At 48.7% G+C, this 13,499-nt stretch overlaps 1 protein-coding gene across 15 annotated transcripts in view; it reads right to left on the minus strand.

Moving 5' to 3' along the window:
* Positions 1–13,499, minus strand: part of PPIP5K1 (diphosphoinositol pentakisphosphate kinase 1) — a 49,690-nt gene that overhangs the window by 8,830 nt on the left and 27,361 nt on the right. For 8 of the 15 annotated variants that reach the window (XM_054214499.1, XM_054214502.1, XM_054214503.1 and 5 more), the window contains 3 exons: positions 8,403–8,525; positions 4,487–4,549; positions 1,768–1,947 (listed from right to left, as the gene is read on the minus strand). The exons of 1 other annotated variant lie outside the window; for it this stretch is intronic. In XM_054214499.1, coding sequence (XP_054070474.1) covers positions 1,768–1,947; positions 4,487–4,549; positions 8,403–8,525 — 366 coding nt within the window. Of the gene's footprint in view, positions 1–1,767; positions 1,996–4,486; positions 4,550–8,402; positions 8,526–13,499 lie in introns of all 15 variants that reach the window. 6 more of the 15 variants (XM_054214504.1, XM_054214505.1, XM_054214508.1 and 3 more) reach the window with 6 other exon arrangements.

Consider the following 13,499-nt stretch of genomic DNA (forward strand, 5'->3'; position numbering starts at 1 on the left):
ACCATTTTGGATATGAATTTGAGGCTGTTTCCCCTTGTCATGTAAATTTTCTCTTCTCTTTCCCAGCTATGACCACACAGATAAGGTTCCCAGACACACAGGTTCCCAGACAGATTGCTTCGGGGCTCCACCACCGTTCTTTCCAAATATGGATGCCAACTGCATATTTTTAACTCCCTGAGTTTTAATTCATCTTTTCTTTGTGTGGATAGAAGTACGGTTGAAAGCCAAGAAAGAGCAGACAGGAGTATGCAGTTTTCACAAGGGGGGGGGAATTTGCGTTGTCAGCTGCAGAGACCGGAGACGTGTCTGCTCTGAGAAGAACCCCAGCAGGAATCCCAAACACGCTAATTAACTGTGGGCTTGATGACAGAACTGAGAAAGCAGCAAGAAAGAACTCACTGATTGCAGAGACCCGATTTCCACGCAGGAAGGCTGCTGCGCTGAGGAACGTAACTCACAGGTTTGGCTGCATTAGGGCAGGCTGCACAACCCAGCACCGTGCTGCAATATTTGGCGTATCGCTGCCCAAAGCGCTGACTTCATTTCCTCTCCCCACCAGAGCCCCCAGGAGACGGCTGAGTTCTGCAGCAGGGGAAGCTCAGCTTTGGAGCAATCTGCTGGGTTCCAGCATCTCTTCCCTTGAAGCAATTTTGCTCCTTTTTAGCGTTTGTTGCTAGGAGACCAAGGATTGTCCTAATTATATATGAAAAGCAACTGCCATCTCCAAATTGCCTACTTGACAGAAAGGGCTATATCAAGAAAAAATAGACTGTGTGAGGAAAAATTCTCTTTTCCGGGCTCTGAAAACGCTTGATCCTGTTGCTTCACTACCTGAAAAGCTGTACTGTTTCTGCCCCTTCCACCTACGGGTCTGAATGAAAAAGGAGGTCCATGCATCACACCACACAGCTCAGCAAGCCACATGCACCAAGCAGGTTTTATGGTGCAAGGCAAACACGAACAGCCAGCCCTAGCTCGCTGCCCCTCAGAGAGGAATCCTTCTACCTGTCTTAGACGCACTGAGACCTCAAGGCATCAGACTTCCCATCTGTGCCAGAGGCTGAAAAACATCAGAGAAACTGTAGCAAGCTTTGATTTATAACATCTAGATTCAATACTGAAATCGCCTACCTCTTCCCACCAGAGACACGACACGCTGCAAAGATCCTAACCGGCAAAACAGATGCCATGCAATGCAGCCACACAGAAGCTCACTTTCTACCCTGTCTTAACTTGGTCTCTCTAGAAACAACACAATCCCACAAGCACTCGCTTCCCCCAAACTTCCACAGCAAGTTCACTCTGCACGTGACCAGCTGCAGCACCTCCTTAATCTTCTTTCTTCCCATACTCTTACACTTTGGTTCCTCCGTAACAGTGGGACACCTCCAGCGCTCCACGGGCCTGCACAGGGGTATCATGTCAGCACCAGTAGGAGCTCAGCATCTAACCTGAGGGAAGCTTAAGGGCTTACCCTGGCTACAGGACGGAGGCAACGAACCATTGCCAAAGATGGAGAGAGCACGGTTACGGCCACACGAAGAGCACTGGCTCCGTGTGGAATGGCTACTGCCTAAGGCTCCAAAACTGCCGGGTGCGACAGCCCACACAGCCTGCTGCAGCAGCAGCCCAGAGATTTAAGGGATGCAGTGAGGGAAATGCTTTCCTATTTTAGAAGCAAAGCATACTTTGCATTCTCAAGCAGACAGTGGTCCCTGCTCAGCTACAAGAGCACGGGACCAAGGCAGCTGCGGCGTGCAGTACCGTAAAGACACTCCAAGTCATCCTGCCCTGAGATCAGCCAGCTCCTGAAGAGGCGCAGGTGGTAGGAGCACTGCTGGAGGTGATGGGCTAGAGCGGCATCCAGGGAGACGTTCCGGCTCGTGGCATAGTCAGAGGAAAAACGGCGCAGCAACTGGGCAACGTGGTGGTGCTCAAACGCATCTGGAGGAAAGGGGGCCACAGAGAGTGAGAGGAGCGGGGCAGGTGCAGCTGGGGACAGAGAAATTGAGGAGATGTGGGGATGGAGCTGCCAGCACCAGGGCTGCTGGGTGGGCAAGACCCACACACAGGCTGAAGCCCCATCCCTCCCGCAGGGAGCGGGTCGGGGTGCCCTCAGATCCACACAGCCCCCATCACTCTGCCAGGCCAGCCGCCCGGCCGGGCCAGCCTCCGCCAAAGGCAGCTGCGGCGCAGGGGCAGCCCCCGAGCAGCGAGGCTTCACCTTTGTAAGTCAAAGTCTGACAAGCAAATACATTTTAGGACACGTTCCGATTCCATTAAGGCTCAGGTTTGGCTAGACAAGAAGGTCAGGCCCACGCTTGCCCTCCCCCAGCTGAGACAAGAGATCCGGACTGCCAACAGAGCGTTCGAGTCCTGCATCCAAACGCAGCCAGCCACCCCAGCACATGGAAGAGAGCAAATGACCCGGCATCAGACGACCGGAGGCTGTGAAAGGGATGCTGGGGGCAGCAGGGTTTGACTGAGAGCACAGTGCTTAAAGCAGGAAGGACAGAGGGGGCACAGAAGTGCTGACCGCCCCTCTCTAGATCTCAGAAGAGCCCAGTGCCATCTTCTGTGACATCCTTGCATGGCAGACAAGGCACCAGCACACAGGTGCGTCTTCTCCACGTATACAGCTCCAGGACTCGTGTCACACTCCCGAGACTCACAAGACCAGGGCATGAAGCACACAGCCTGATGCTGTGCTTGGCCACTGCTTTGGTTCACCCATCCCATTTCACCACACAGAGGTAGGTCTTCAGAAACAAAATGCAGGTTCAGAGCCGTGAATAGCTTCTGCATCCTCAGGCGAGCAGCTGGTGTGGCGAAACAGCCTTCCTGTGAAAACCAGTGCCAAGCCTAATATGCCTAACTTCAAGCTCACACCTGCTGGACCTTTGTCTTTGTTTTCTGGATTAAGGAGCACTTTGCCACTAGAAATAGTCATTGGTTCTTGAGAAAAACCTGATGCCTAGTTTCACGTTATTGTATCTGGGGCGGAGGCAGTTGCTTTACAGTGTGGCTTAGGAAAGACTGATGCTGGGTACAAGTGTTGCTGGCAAGATAGAACGACACATCCTGCTGACATACACCACGTGAGCTCAGATGGCATCCAGACATACAAACAAATCGAGCAGCTGGCCACTCTGGGAAAAACAAAACTGAGCAAGCACAGAAAACAGGTTCCCTTCAGGTATTTGAAACAATACAGCCACTTTTAGCTGCCCCTTCCCCTTTCATCTTTCCCAAAACTCTGGCCTTCATAGTAGTCTTCTGAACTTTTTTCGTCTTCCAGATCACGTAGAGCAGAATATCTTCACATTTACTAAGCAACAAGATTGCAGAAGCAGCCTTGATCACATAAGACAGAAATACTTGACCTGACACCTTTCAGTGATCTGCTTTGGTTCTAACTTGTCTCAACAGCAGGAGCCATGAGGTAGGAGCGGTGCGGTGAAACAAACCTTTTCAAAAGTTTCTGCGCAAGACTTGGAATAATAAACACTAGTTCAAGGCATCTGCTACAACAGAGCTAGTGGTCTTTAACCTCAAAGGACTCCCAGTTCGGGTGTTAGGTTAGCAGCAATATGAAGCACAGACGGTGAGAAAACACAAGCAATGTCAGGCGTCCTTTACCAAGCCTCCTCGTAGCTGCTGGCATGACGGGAGTGAAGCAGGTTACACCCCCCCGGGTGGCAGGTGCAGAACCCCTCCTGCCTCAGGAAGGCAGCATTGTCCACCAACAGCAGATGAGTGAAAGTTCTGGAGAGACACCATTCCTGGGATAACCTCTGCGGGAAAGGTGAGCCTACTCCCACCAACACCACCGTGCCTACAGTAACCAAGGGACCACCCGAACAGACAAGTCTGCAAACAGGAGGCCATGAGGTTACCAGTACTCCTAAAACGACTGTGCTGAGGAATACCACACGCAGAGAGAATGCTGTCAGCACCTCCTTCTCTCCCACCGTACACCGTACACCGCACTCTTCCAGGTGACACGTGGGCAGCCTCAGGCTATCCTTGTTTTGGTCCTGCAAATCTGCATTGTACAAACTGAGGACCTAAGCTGCTGATGCTCTTACACAATATGGAGCGGATATCCCCGGCCCCAAATCCGATGGTATTCTCCCCCCGACCCCCACTCCCCGAAAAGGGAGTGTGAAAGAAGGCCTTAATGTTAGTAGTGGAATTAAAGGCTGCTTAAGGAGTCCGTTCACAGAGCTGCTGCTCTTGCTTTTTCACCTGGGACGCAAATGCCTTGGGGAACAGCAGAGGAACCACCGAGCAGTTACAGAGGATGAATGAACAAGTTAGTCACAACGAGACAATGGGGGGAGGGTGAAGCGTGTTTGGACACCAGATACACAGACACAAAAAAACCACAAGAAGGCTGAGAGGAGAATATGTGCAGAGAGAACTGAATGTGAGCATGGGGTTAGAAGTGTGAGGGAACGTCAAATCAAGGAAGCAAACGTACCATTAGTCGGATGCTTTGCAAACGACACAGAAAATCGTTTTACGGCTGGCATAGACAAGAGCTCTGAGGAAATAAAAACAGATCATCTCAGTTAACAGCCTGCTTCTAAGGATTCCCGACCTTCACATGCTTGCAACTACCCTTTCAGATTCACCTTCTTCTTGACCCCCATAACACGTGCTCCCCTGGGCACTGCTGTGGCTCTGACCGCACCTCTTGGCTTCCTCGCACTCTGCCGGCTCCCGCTTCCCCTGCGCTGCCCTGACAGGGTCTCCCCTGACGCTGCAAAGACTCAGCCACACTCTCAGTCACAGGCAGCACCTCGTTCCTCCCCACCACGCTTCCAGCCGTCCTGAGCGCGACCCAGGCTCGGTCCAGTGCAAGATGCAGCCGGGCCATGCTCACAGCCACAGGAGCACGTGGCAAAGCAGAAGCACAAGAGTCCTCAGGATTCACCTCTGCCCAAGGAAAACCACAACTGCTCTGCAGAGGAACTGAAGGGCCCTGGCATAGGTAAGTGCAGCTCGAGACATCCCCTTCATGCAAGCTAAACAGAGCTATTTACGCGTTTGAAGCTAAATCAACTAACGAATTGGTGAACAAATAGAAGGCCCGTGAACACATGCCTCTACAGTTCTGTTGCTCAAAGCATTTCAGTACAGAAGAGGTTTTGGGATACACCCGTCAGACTGGTCCTCGGGCTTCCCCTGGCCACGTCCCAGGCCAAGCTCTCCCACAGAAATCACACATTGGAAAGACAGTGCAAGGAGAGACTCTAGGCACCTAATGGCGTGTAGGGAGATGAGCTTTAGAAGACATGGATTAGTCTCCATGTGCACAACAACAAAAAAGAAAAAGGCTGAAAACTTCAGTTTATTCCCACTCCAGAAATTCCTCAGCCTAGATCAGACCACCTGTATGTAGGATTTGATGTGAGAACCCAGCCAATCATACCTTCTGCTGCTATTGAGGAACTTTTAGGAAATACTGGAAAATGTTTTTATTTCCCTCTCACGTTTCATGCGGCCGTTCTACCTAGTCAATAGGGTCTGTACACCTACCCCTCTACTCCAAGGCTAGAAGATACCCTTAGCAATTTATGCTCCACACCCTCACTGTGCTTCTCTAGCTACATCCACCAACTTGGCCAAATAATATATTTAAACCAAATCTCAAGCTTGCTGCAATTTCCTTCACCAGCACAACAGCCCTAAAAATTGTTTTTCTTTCTTTAAACTCGGCAAAGAGAACATGACAATCTTCCCTACACGTGCGGTCCCTTAGAAGTGTCCCAGCCCTGGAGCTGCAGTCAGCCAGCTGGTAACCCTCTCCATTCCACCCCACATCTCCCCCCACCTTTACAGCACATCCATTTACATGGTACCGCCACACGGCTTACTGGACCCCTGGCTGCAGACAAGGCAACCTCAAATCACAACCACCAGTGGACCTTCCCTCAGCCTGAGGCTGGGACACAACTTTCCACTGAAGTCTTCCTTAGCCTCTTCCAGCCCTAAGCAAAAAAGACGTCAGAAATAAGGGCCATTTTAACTTCCCTTGAGCAAGTCTTTAATGAAGTGCTACAAGCCATGCACCACACCTTGAAGCATCACAGCCATGAAAAAATATCAGAGTTCATGCAAAGATGTGCTACAGAATCTGGAGATTTTAAAACATTATTAGCTTGATGACTGTGAAAAAGGCCTTGATACAAACATACTGCAAGAGTCTGCTGTAGCTGCTGTGTCACCATATTCAGCTCTAGTGATGTTTGGTTTAAATGCCATTGTTCAGCATTTCATTGGTGCTCATTTAAGCAGGAACATGCAGATCAAGGCCTTATTTCACATTCCAAACTACCTTCCCCAGAAGCTAAATTCCCCTCTGCCTCCTAGTTGTTTTTCCAAGCCCCCCGACTTCTTCCTCACAATTGCTCTTATTGCAGCAAGGTGTTGGTAGCACAGGGTGCCATAGCACCCTAAGAAACATGAGAAAAGAAGCGTAGCATCAAGATGAATAATTCTGGGCTGTGTTAGTCACACGCTAGTTAAATAAGTCTGCCTTTAAGGACTTGAGGGCACAACTGCGTCTCAGCATGCAGAGACCTTGACACCGAATTCAGGCCAATGCAGCAGGACTCTGCTCTGGACCCGGAACGCAGGCAGCCAGTTGCAGGCACACTCCTACTCACAGCCTGCAGGGAAAGGCAGCACCGGCACGGAGCAGAACCTCTTCTCTTCCCAGCTGGGTACAGAGCAGTCTTTGATGCTTTTCCCTGGGAATCAGTGCTGCCTTGGATTCACGCTGCTTGCAGATTTATGGAAGAAAAGCAGCCAGAGCCCTCACTGGCCTTTTCAGCAACTCTCCTGGTATTCCCACCCCTGTCCTGTGCCAGACATTATCAGCTTATTCTGGGACCTATGAGTAGACAGTGCTTGCTGCCTTGAGCAGCTCAGACTGGTAGAGCGGGGTTTAAAATCCCTCCAGCTCACCCTCCCTGTATCGCTCACAGCCCCCTGAAGAGGTGAGAGGCAACACAGTTCTCTCTTACACAGCGAGAAGCAGCACAGAAAGCCAGTATGCATACTGACCTCGGTACAACGGCATTCAGGAGGTTCCATCAGGTCTGAGAACTGGGCAGCATCTTTCCACCCTGATTTGCTAGGCCATTTTCCTTGCCTCAAAAGTGGACAAAAATCCAAATGGACCAACCTCCCATTTTCCCCAAAGGCCCCAAATTACTGCCTTAATCATCTCCCCACCTTATAATCCAACAGTGCTAGTGTTCGTCACGATCCTGGTAAGAAAGGCACTCAGACTGGAAGGTATTGAGCAAAATACCATTTTTTGGAACTAACACAAAAAGGAAAAAGAGAGGACAGATAATCTTACATCCATTCAGATGCTGGGAAGCCCAAGTTGTGCAACATTAGGTGGATTTCCAACCAGGACACAGCACGCTGTGCAGGTCCTGTCCACGGAGAGGTTTGTCCACCACTGCTTAACTCAGCATTCCAACAAATGATATGTTAATCGGCACTTGCAGAGTCCGAGTGCCTGCCTTAACGGGATCACAGCGGACACTTGCAGTTGTGCGTTACACCCCCACAACTCCTCCAGGATACCCCAGTCTTTCCCTGTGCTCCAATTTCCTTGAAAGCAGCAACACTCTCTCTGCTTCCCAATGCACAACGCACTAGGACTAACTGCAGATCCATCTGCAGCCAGCAACACCTTTCACCCACGTGCATCAGGCAACATTTATACTAATGACCCAAGTAGATTTTACAGGATTATCTTGCTGAACTTTAAGGTAGTTTCTGCAGAACTGCACAATGACTTTTGCAGTATTTCATGCGAGTATCCCACTTACCTCAAGCATTTCAAGCATATTACACTTGCTTTCTGACAGCTACCTCGGACTCTTCTGTGTACCCAGCCTTACTCTAGTACCCATCTTATCCACCCCCAAGCACATCGTTCTGCCCCTGGGTTGGCTCCACCTTCTATAGGGTGAGGACTACTGTCACCACAAAAGCTTCACTTAGCATCATCAAGATCACCAAGGTAAGCAAGATGATGCGACGTGCTGGATTTCCACACCGGGACAAACCTATTTAACACCTAGACCAATAAATCCTCCTCCACAACAGCAAGTAGTATTAAAATGTCAGAGCACAATCAGACCCCAGTAATACCATACATCGGCATAAAACTCCTCGCACAGAGTCAGCTCCTGTCTTGTCTTAGCAAGGGTCACAATTTCTTGGGATACGATAAAATGCATAACTGTAGATGCGACGAATATACACACTCAACTGTCATTCTTCTTCGCAGTCTAAGTCTTTGTCTCAATAGCATCCTGAGACACCAAAGTCCACACATTAAGCACCTGCTGCACGGGGAACACACATACCGTCTTTGTATGTCAGGCTGCTGGCAAACTTTTTGCCATGGCTGCGTGCGTAGTCCTGGAGGTTGGGGGCACTGGAGGAGCCTCCCAGCACAGTGGTGCTAAACAGGCCGGTGCATTGTGACCCTGGAAAGGCATGGAAGGTGTTAGTATTACATCTCCACTGCATGCAACTACAGAAAAGCAGGGTTAGTCAAAGAATGAGGAATGAACTGCCACTTCGCAGGCAATCTCAGGAAAACACATGATGCCAGGGAGCATGGGGAGGCAGTATTCCCGATTCTAAATTCGGTAGTGCCAAATGCACATCAGGTAAACCAAAACTCAGCACCAGGAAAGTTCCTGACTCCATCCAGGGGTTTATTTCCATTTGGCTTTCTTGCCCTGACCTAGGAGAAACACCTTGACACCCTCCAGTCAGCAAATCTACACCGTCATGTGAGAAAAGCCAGGATGCCAAATCACTGACGTTCGTGTCACAGGGCTTCATTTCTGCTCTTCTGCCCTTTCTCTTTGGAAAGCTCCTTTTTCTGTAGGACACCGAGAAGAAGAAAGGACTGCCTGATCTGTTGATCAGCAAATGTGGATTAATCACTCTGTCACGCAGTAACAAAAGCAATGTGACCAGAGAGCTTTCCTTCATGAGCTGCTGCCCTGATGCCATTTCACATCCACTGGGTCACGTCCTGCTACTCCAGAGTAGGTCCGATTGCTCCATGCACTGCCCTTCCAAAGCACCAGATGCGCACACAGCGAGGAACTTTGCTTACCCTATGGCGAGGAATACGGCATGCAAGGCACTCTCATGCAGAGGAGGGCAACCTAATACCGGTGGCTTTGGCAGCTGCTGGTTTTTGCCTCTCCAAGGTTCTGTAGAGTGACTTGTCTTTATTTAGGGAACATTGGGCATTTGAAACAGGATTCTTTCGACTGAAGATGGCAACTGTGAGTGAGACAAAATGGGCCAAAGCCACTGATAGGCTATAAATTCTCTGCTAAACCATCCTGCATGCTGTACTGAGAATGCCAACGGCTAAAAATAACATTACTCCCACATACAAAAGGCTTCCAGAAGGAAGCAGGTTGATATTGTTCTACCTTGTCTGCCAAGGCAAAAAACCCAACATACTGCCTATTAGTATTTAACTGGAACAGCGCAACTGTTACTACTGTTAAAAAGATCCTGCCCATATTGCAAGCAGCTCTTGATTCTAAAATACAGCATCATAGCATGATTTAGGTTGGAAGAAGCCGCTGGAGGCTTCTTTCCCAACGCCCCGGCAGGGACAACTTGAATCAGCTTGCTAGGGGTTGTCCAGTCAAGTTTTGAATACTTCCAAGAAAGGAGATTTCACAACCTCTCTGGTTGTTCCAATGTCTAGCACATTCATGGTGAAAAATTTGTTCCTCCTAGCTAGCTGGAATTTCCCATGCTGCAATTTGTGTCTGTTGGTTCTCGTCCTATGCCACATGCCTTGGAGGACAGTCCATCTCCGTCTTCTCTGTAACCTGCCATTTCGGTGGTTGAACAGCATCAAGGTCTCCACTCCCCACAGCTTCTGATCTGAACAAGCCCTGCGCGCTCTGCTTCTTCTCCCAGGTCATGGGCTCCAGCCCCCAGCCACCTCCACTGCCCCTTAACAGGCTTACACCCGCTACACCCACACCCTTCTGGCATCAGGGAGCCCAGGACAGGACGCGGGCTCCCAAGAGGGGATAGAGGGGAAGAACCAAATCTCTCAGCCTGACGGCTGTGCTCCTGCTAACCCAGCAAAGCATGCCGTTGGCCACCTTTGGTGTAAGGACGTGCTGCTGCCTCGTGTCCACTGGTGGTTCTTCAGAAACCCAGCTCTTTCTCTGCAAAGCTCTTTTTTAGCCAGAGCTTCTTCGGAGAAAACACACAGATCCTGAGTTCTGAGCTATTTACATGTGAGCTCAGCCTAAGCTGATGATATCTGCTCCTGGGAGCAGTGGGGGATGACCGAAAGGGTCCTCATAGGCGCTGAACTTAAGCCATTCCACCGCTGTGACACTGCTGGTAGCTTTCCACAGGACAGACTAGCCCATACGTGTCCTTGGACAAACAGGCGAAGAACTCTTGCCTGCAGAGTGACTGATACCCAAGTCTTAGAAAATTTCCTCCTAATGCCTTAAAGTGAAGCTCAGCGCGGACTTAGCATGAACTGGAATCTGTCAGAATGCAAACAAAATTTTGTCAAGCAGCAGCCAGGATGACGCTCCCAATCATCCTTCCATGACTTAAAAACAAACAACAACAACAAAATGCCAACAGGCTCATTTACTGGCAGATAAAAATGGAACAGAAGATTTTTATGACTTTCTGTCTTGAGCAACCTCGTGTCACTAATCATTAAGCTATGGATACCCCAGTGTTTCTGCTGTCCTACAGTAGACAGAGGCATTTTGCTAGCATCCTTAAGCCAGAGGAGAAGTTACAAATTGTCTACAGTGAGCTCTAGGAGACCCCTGTACCACACACGCATCCTGAAGACCATAATGGTATACTAGCCATTTGGACTTAAGGTATAGCAACATTTGCTAGACATTACCGTATGTGCATTCAGTGTTTCAGATGTTTAAAAAATGGACATCCCTTATTTCCCTACGTGCGTCTCAGCACAAAGCTTCTTGCCCAACGGCAATACACCACTTCCATTGCTCAAACAGCAAGGAAGTGATTTTCCCCCATTTTGAAGTGCGTTTGCAAGCAGAGCAAGGCACTGAAACCTCCCTAGGCTTCTCAGGCTGGAAGCATGCACACTACTGCAGACAAGCCACAATAACGCACTCGCTCCTGCCCAGACAAACACGGCACACCCCAAAGCCCACTTTGCATACACAAAGCAAGCTCAGCCCGCCCCTTTTCCAAACAGACATTTCAAGGCATATTTTAAATTACAGTACAGACACAATTCCGACAGGTATGGCAGCAGGGTTATTGCAGGAGCTCCATCCTGCTCCCCGTTCCTGCATGCCTAGACATACGAGGTTACCCCTGAACAGTCGTTCTCCCAGAGACAACAATAGCCAGCCACTGACACGGTCCAGCAACAGGAGGTCAGCTCAACTTCACAAAAACTGAGAAACAGCAGGTAGAATCCGAATGAACCCCCTCATAGCACAGCTGCTGAGACAAGTATCAAAGCCAATGTTCAAGCTCCCATGAGTTCCATGTTATATCTCACAGAGAGAGCACATTTCAGGTCCTAAAGGGGGAAGAAATCAGATTTCTACAAAACAAGCAGGAAAGGAATCAGGAAGATTCCTTGAAGAGCTTGACTTTTACAGGTAAAGAGGCATAATTCTTCTTAACAGTTCTCAGGTTAAGAGAAATTCAGAGACATCCTAATAACCCAGGATTGTGCAAGCTGGTGTTGCACAATTTGTTGGTCGCTCCTGCTCAGCCCTTCTGTGCCTGCAGGTGCAAGACTCTATGGAGAAGAATGGCGGCTGGACTGAGTCTGCAGCTAGAGGTCTACTGTCACAGATCAGGTCTATCAGTTCCCACTCAACGTTTTGTCTCTGCAGAGCTTCACAGCTGGGAGAGTGACCAGGACAGGCTTCCCCGCAAGGCAAGTCAGGCAAGAACCTCAAATTAAACCTGCTGGGATCACATTTCAAATTTTGTTGTGAAGGAAAAGCAGCACTGTACAAGGGTCCAGTAGAGTAGTAGTCTTCTCTATTGCCAAAACAGACATTCCTCAGAAACCTGGAAAAGGCTGTAGTAAACAGGCTCTCAATATCTGCTGTCCAGAGCACGTGCCTTCTGGTACTCAGACATCCAAACAGTAAAGACAGTTTGCATGTGGCGTTTGACGTACTCAGTAATTTTCCAAGCAGATGCACTTCCTTGACTGTGTGCCATCTCAGAAATTCTCACATTGATTCACAGGGCTTCACAGAATAACCACAGGCTTCTTCAAGCCTAAGCACGGCAGTTTATTACAGCTTACTTAATCCTGCAGGCACTCTGTTAAAAGCAGATGTAAATAGATGCACTACCTGAAAAAGCACATTCAAAACCCACTATGGCCAAGGCTATTGTACCTTTATGAAAATAATATGCATCAGCCATTCCTTCTTAGATTTTTCCAACTGGCTGGGAGCATAGCTGGCAGACTCCAGGGATACTTCCTAACCACTCTGAAGAAAATTCCCTTTACTTGGTAAGAATTAGCTTCCAAAGAAGCAGCTCATTCAAAAGTGACAAAGAAATGATCAGGCCTTTCAGAAATCTCTTGGCTGCAGGATGTCCACATAACAGAGTAAAGAACTGGTAAGCCAGAACCGCCGCAAGTCTACGGCCATGACATAATGCAAAAATTATTTAAAAAAAAAAAAGAAAAAAGAAAGTGGGCATAACTTGGGCATTTTCACCCCCTGGTGCTTATTAGTCATCTGCAAGATCTAGGTTTCACAGCTGTCTTTTAACCTCACGACAGCAAAGACAGCTTTTCAGTTTCCAAATAGATCTTGCTTTAGCAAAAATATTTCTGGAACAATTTCAACTATTAAGACATAGTTCAGGTTAGGACGGCAGGGAATGCTACTCTCAAGGACAGGCAGAGAACCCCAAATGTCCAAAAATATTCTCTTCCTCTGGCTACCAGTCAAAGAATGGCTAATCAGGGATTCCTCAATTAGAGAGCTGTCAAACACCTTTGCAGATGACAGATCTGTTCCACACAAGAGATCTTTATGAAACAAAGGCAGAAACATAATAGCCCTACATGAAGAGCAGCTTTGCGTGTAAACTACTGTTTTGCAGAACAGAAAGCACGCTATTTCTCACCTAAAATCATCTCTTCCTACTAAGTTCAGAAACGGTATAACAAATGACAGCAACATGGAACCAGAAGGCCAGCCCGCAAGTACGCAGCTTGCTCTGCTGCTCCCATACTATAAAGGATGAAAAGTGCATCTTCTGTAGCTAGAAGCTGAAGGAGAAGATCATACACAAAAGGAAATACAGTAAGATAGTCTCTACAGTGGTCTAAACAATAACACTAAAAGAAGACGTAATACACACAGAGAGACATACAAGGAACTTAAGCCAGATGTGTATGTGGAGAGACAGAC

The sequence above is a fragment of the Rissa tridactyla genome, chromosome 9 (genome assembly GCF_028500815.1).
Source record: "Rissa tridactyla isolate bRisTri1 chromosome 9, bRisTri1.patW.cur.20221130, whole genome shotgun sequence".
In the NCBI taxonomy this organism is placed as follows: domain Eukaryota; kingdom Metazoa; phylum Chordata; class Aves; order Charadriiformes; family Laridae; genus Rissa; species Rissa tridactyla.